We start from the raw sequence: 5,248 nt of genomic DNA, 5'->3' as shown, positions 1-5,248 counted from the left end.
AGATCGAACTCGAGTTTCCTTTGGACGACCAGCTTGTCGCCGAGAGAGATTTGGTAAAACAAGCTGAGATGCAATTCGGAAAGGAATATTCCAATTCTCTATGGGAGGCAAGTGGTTAACGTCACCAGAGTATGTGTCAACTAGTGAACTGTTCCAGTAGTAAGAGTGCACGTAATCCTCCACTGACTCGTTCGCCTCACTGCAAGACAAACGATTATACTTTTTCTTATTTAATAATGGTAATTGAGGTCATGAATAGAAATGACATACGTAATGGCTGCAATCGCATGAGAACACGGCATCTGGTCCTCGTTGAATTCGTTGCATTCACTGCTCTGATTTTGAAGGTCAACCATATAATGGCGACCACTAGCACGAACCCTGTATTTTCTCTCGGTGGTCCTCTTGGCTGTGTAACGACGACTTTTTACAAGTTCTGCACTGAGCTTCTGTTTTGCCTCCGGAGTCAGATTTTCATCGCTCTCTTGTGCGGCCGCAAGCCTGTCGTTGAACCACTGCTCGACAACTAATCTGACTGCCTCCAACATCGAGCAGATTGGAAGACGCCTAGCCCACAGCAAACGTGCATTAAAACTCTCGGCGGCATTGGATGTAAGGAAACTGTAACGGGACACAGGACATTGTGATCGTGCCCACTTCTCCGGGCCTACGCGCAACAACTTCTCGTACGCCTTTGGCTTCAGAGCAGCCATGGCTGACATTGCACGCGTGTAATCTGATTGCTCGTAGGCGTATGCAGCTTGGCGGAAAAGCTCAGCAACACCGGGCCCGTAACCCTTCATCTTGTTCAACAAGTGGTAGTAGCAAATACCGTGAGTAGCATTTGGAAACTCGCTCTTCACAGCATTAGCGATGGAGACATGCGCATCAGATACAATAAGTAAGTTATCGGGCTCGCCGCAAGCACCTCTCAGATGTGACATAAACCACTTCCACGACTCATCATTCTCGATCGGACCGACACCGATCGTCAAGGGAAAAACTACCTCGTTTCCGTCTTTTGTCACGGCGACAAACAAAATGCCACTATTTTTGCCCTTCAGGTGTGTGCCGTCAACCACAATCACTGGTCGAAGGTGAAAGTAGAAAGGTGAGATGGAAGCCCACAGAGCAACAAACAAATGTTTGAACCGGCAGTCTACATCTACGTCCAAATCATATAAGGTGCCAGGATTCGCTTCCTTCAGGGCATACAGATATCTTGGGAGCAGGAGGAACGAATCATCAACTCGACCGTATATCATATCCATCCCGAGATTTCTTGCACGCAGCGCGACATCATATTTGATTTTGATGCCGAAATCGCGTACTAACTCAGCCATGATGGATTTCGGCTTAATGACCTCTCCATCATCGCGTATTCTGTTTGCCACAAACGCTGCCACCACCTTCGAGTGCGCCTTGATTTTTTTAGCTGTGCGCAAGTCCCCTTCGCATGAATGCTCTTTCAACTTATGCACTCTCCACATCCCTCGGCCGTGAACAGACGCACGAAGATCAAAATTGCAGTTGTCAGAGTGCTTGCACGAGAAATAGACTCGTCCCGGATCTGAGCGGACAACTTTTGTCTCAGTGCCTCGCTTCATGTTCCACAAACCAACAGCAATGATCAGGTCGTCTTTGCTGTTGTAAAAAGAATTCTTCTGCAGATCATCAACTCTAGAAGGATCACTCTCGCGAGCAACCAGCGAAGCCGAGGCGTCCACTGGAATCAAGGGAACTAACCAATTAGTTAGATCACCGGTCTCGGCTGTCGGATCTCCGTCACGTGTTGTACTTTGTCGGATCCAACCTGCTCGCTCGGTCTCCGTGAAATCAATTAGATCGTCGTCTAATAAATCCTCAGAGGCATCAGAAGCAGTGCCCACCTCGAGCGCAGGGTCAAATTCTTCGTCATCAGAATCATCATCGTCTCCTGATGCAACCGAGCCTTCAGCTTCGTGCTCAGGTTCATCATCTGTCCGCACATCGTTCAATCTCCCACATACTTCATTAAGCCTTTCGGTTTGATTCCATGCAGATTCGTCTAGCGGTTGTCCATCCCATGTAAAATATTGTCGTGGAGGCGAGCTCTGGACACCATGAAACGACGTATGATGATAATACGGCGTCTCATACTGACTGCATTGTGCTTCATCTACGTGTCCCGAAGGTTCAGCAAAATTAAAAGTAGGGATGTAGGCTTCTTCTACAATCGGACCGTTGTAGTGCTCAACGTACACCATGGGATAGTCGGCAGTTGCCAACAAGGCTTCCACGTCATCGTCTGTGGCCAAGCCACATTTCATCTCCCTACCAAATAGATTGGTCGCCAAATAATACAATTGGTAGCTCGAGCTCAACGAATGCGTCCTCATAATATTGTTGACGCTGCACATCAGGCTCTCAATAGTTTCGTTGACGAGGGGAAGGATCTCTGTAGCCCCACCAACATAGTGTATACCATCGACGAGTCCGTTGTATCTCACATATATGTATCTAACGAATTCCATCTATAAAAACACATAAAATGTAGTATTAAAATATGCATAAACACTTTAAAAATTCTCATAAATATAACATAAAACATTCAAACTATTAATTACACAAACAATATATGAGAAAATCACCTCTTCAAGTAGAATTTGAACACCAATTGCACCAACTATCGCACAAACCACTTCTCAAATCTTTGAGGGTTTCAATTTCTCAATTTTTTAACTGAATGCTCTTTCTACGAGTATTTGGATTTATGTTTTCTCATTCACAAGTGTAGCCATTATAGACTAATATTAGATTCCTTTGTACAAATTCACGTGAAATGTATTGTTCATTCATTCAGTACACTTCAATCTATTATTCAATGTGCAATCAAATGCATGCAGAAAGTGAGCATTAAAGCCTCATTACAATCCAAATTTGTGCAGTCACCTTATCTCTTATTTCATGTGGACATGTACTTTTTTGACTAAAACATTAACAAATAAATAGAAATACACAAAAAGGGATACATATGTTACTTTCAAACATTCATAACAAGGTAAAAAATTTTACAACCATATGTATTACTTCAAAATGATTTTTTGCTCCCAAAACAAATATTAGCCGCCACAAAATCGTAGCCGGATTCACTACCCGTGTGTGAAAAATTTCACACGGCTAGTACGACCGGATTTGCATTTCTGGCGGCTAATTGTTTTTTTAGAGCTCAAATATTTTTTTGGTTACATTTCATGAGTTTCAAGTGTTTTATTCAAAAATAGCCTATTATTTTATGTGTTTACTGTATTATTTTGTGTTCAATCAAATCATGCATAAAGTGAGTATTATTACCCCACTATAATCCAATTTTTTGCAGATTCAGTATCTCTCATATTTGACATCAATGTATACTTCTTGTAATATAAAAAAATAAAATTAAAAATTTAAATAAAAACTCTAAATTAAGGTATTCGTGTTATAATATAATATTACTAAGAGGGCTCAAAAATTCACTATTATGTATATTATGCAACAAAAAAATATTATGAAACAAATGGATTAATTAGCCGCCGGAAGTTCATAGCCGCTGACCAGTAGCCGTGTATATTTTGGACCACCGGCTACTGTTCACGGCTATGAATTTCCGGCGGCTAATTGTTTTTTTAGAGCTAAAATATTTTTGTGTTTACATTTCAGGAGTTTCAAGTGTTTTCTTCAAAAATAGCCTATTATTTCATGTGTTTACTGTATTATTTTGTGTTCAATCAAATCATGCATAAAGTGAGTATTTTTACCCCACTATAATCCAATTTTTTGCAGATTCAGTATCTCTCATATTTGACATCAATGTATACTTCTTGTAATATAAAAAAAATAAAATTAAAAATTTAAATAAAAACTCTAAATTAAGGTATTCGTGTTATAATATAATATTACTAAGAGGGCTCAAAAAATCACTATTATGTATATTATGCAACAAAAAAATATTATAAAACAAATGGAGTAATTAGCCGCCGGAAGTTCATAGCCGCTGACCAGTAGCCGTGTATAGTTTGGACCGCCGGCTACTGTTCACGGCTATGAATTTCCGGCGGCTAATTGTTTCATTGGTTTCTAAATATTTTTTTGTTGCATAATACACATAATAGTGAAATTTTTAGTCCTCTTACTAATGTTTTTATAACGCAAACGTAAGCTAATTTTTTTATAAATTTTCAAACATACAGTATACATTAGATTGTGAAAGTGACGTGAGTTGGGCAATTATTGTCTCTTCATCACATTTTTAACTTGTGAAATTGACGTGAGTTAGACATTTTACAAAAACCGAAGCATGTCAGGTCTGCTTTTCCAAAAAACCAAGCATGTCGGCTTTGACTTTTTAGACTTTGGCTTGGGTGGGTACTTTTGTAAGACAATTTATAAAAGTGGGTACTTTCGCCTATTCACAGTAAATAGTATTACACCTCGTGTACGTCGGCGCACACATAATTATTGCAATCCAGATAATTACAAGTTGAAACTATCTAATAAAGTGAATTGTAAAGTCGCCTATCCTAAACATCGCCACCTCACTTTTCTGTGACAAAAAAGACAAAATAAAGATGAAAAACTGAGAGGATATATATAATTTTCATTTAAATTTTTTTATGGATGACTGTCATTTGGAGATACTTTTCTATAGTAACCAAATACTCGAAGGACTTATTTGGGGCACACCTCTTGGTACAATTATAAAGAGTACCAAGATTATAAAGGGGTGCGGATAGGGGTGGAAATTCGGATTGTCGGGTAGCGGGCTATCCGACTTTATAATAGATTGGTTATTGGATATTCAATACTTGATATTTTATAGGTGGGACGGCATCGGATAGACAAGGTTACTACTTTTTGGATAACGGGTATACTCAATTATTCATTAGGTATACACGATTACCCACATATTTTTTTAATAGTTATATATTTAAGGTTTTATATATTAAATTAAGAGTTATAAATACTATCTCAATTTGAATAATATAGTAAATAATATATTACTTTTATGTGACAAATGCCTAGTACCCATCGTCTATTTTTTATTTTTCGTTTTGTAAATTTCATCATTCGTAAATCGTAATCAATGAAATAAAAGTTATTTAGGATAAAAGAAGCTCATCAACAAATCAAAAACAACAATTTTGAAATGTCTAAATGTCCACCAATTCATTTATCCTTTTAATTAAACATGCTACATGGGCTATAGAAATTAGGACTTATAATGAAACAT

At 38.6% G+C, this 5,248-nt stretch overlaps 1 protein-coding gene across 1 annotated transcript; it reads right to left on the bottom strand.

Moving 5' to 3' along the window:
* Positions 1 to 369: 369 nt before the first annotated feature.
* Positions 370 to 2,309, bottom strand: LOC130993899 (uncharacterized). The gene is made up of 3 exons (XM_057918935.1): positions 897 to 2,309; positions 432 to 803; positions 370 to 381 (listed from the first exon to the last, which is right to left on the bottom strand). The coding sequence occupies exons 1-3, from the start codon at positions 2,307 to 2,309 to the stop codon at positions 370 to 372; spliced, it is 1,797 nt and encodes a 598-aa protein (XP_057774918.1).
* Positions 2,310 to 5,248: the final 2,939 nt, after the last annotated feature.

Source organism: Salvia miltiorrhiza, chromosome 7, assembly GCF_028751815.1.
Source record: "Salvia miltiorrhiza cultivar Shanhuang (shh) chromosome 7, IMPLAD_Smil_shh, whole genome shotgun sequence".
NCBI classification, from domain to species: Eukaryota; Viridiplantae; Streptophyta; class Magnoliopsida; order Lamiales; family Lamiaceae; genus Salvia; species Salvia miltiorrhiza.
Note: the sequence above shows the minus strand (reverse complement) of the source record. Positions and strands in the feature narration are given on the sequence as shown.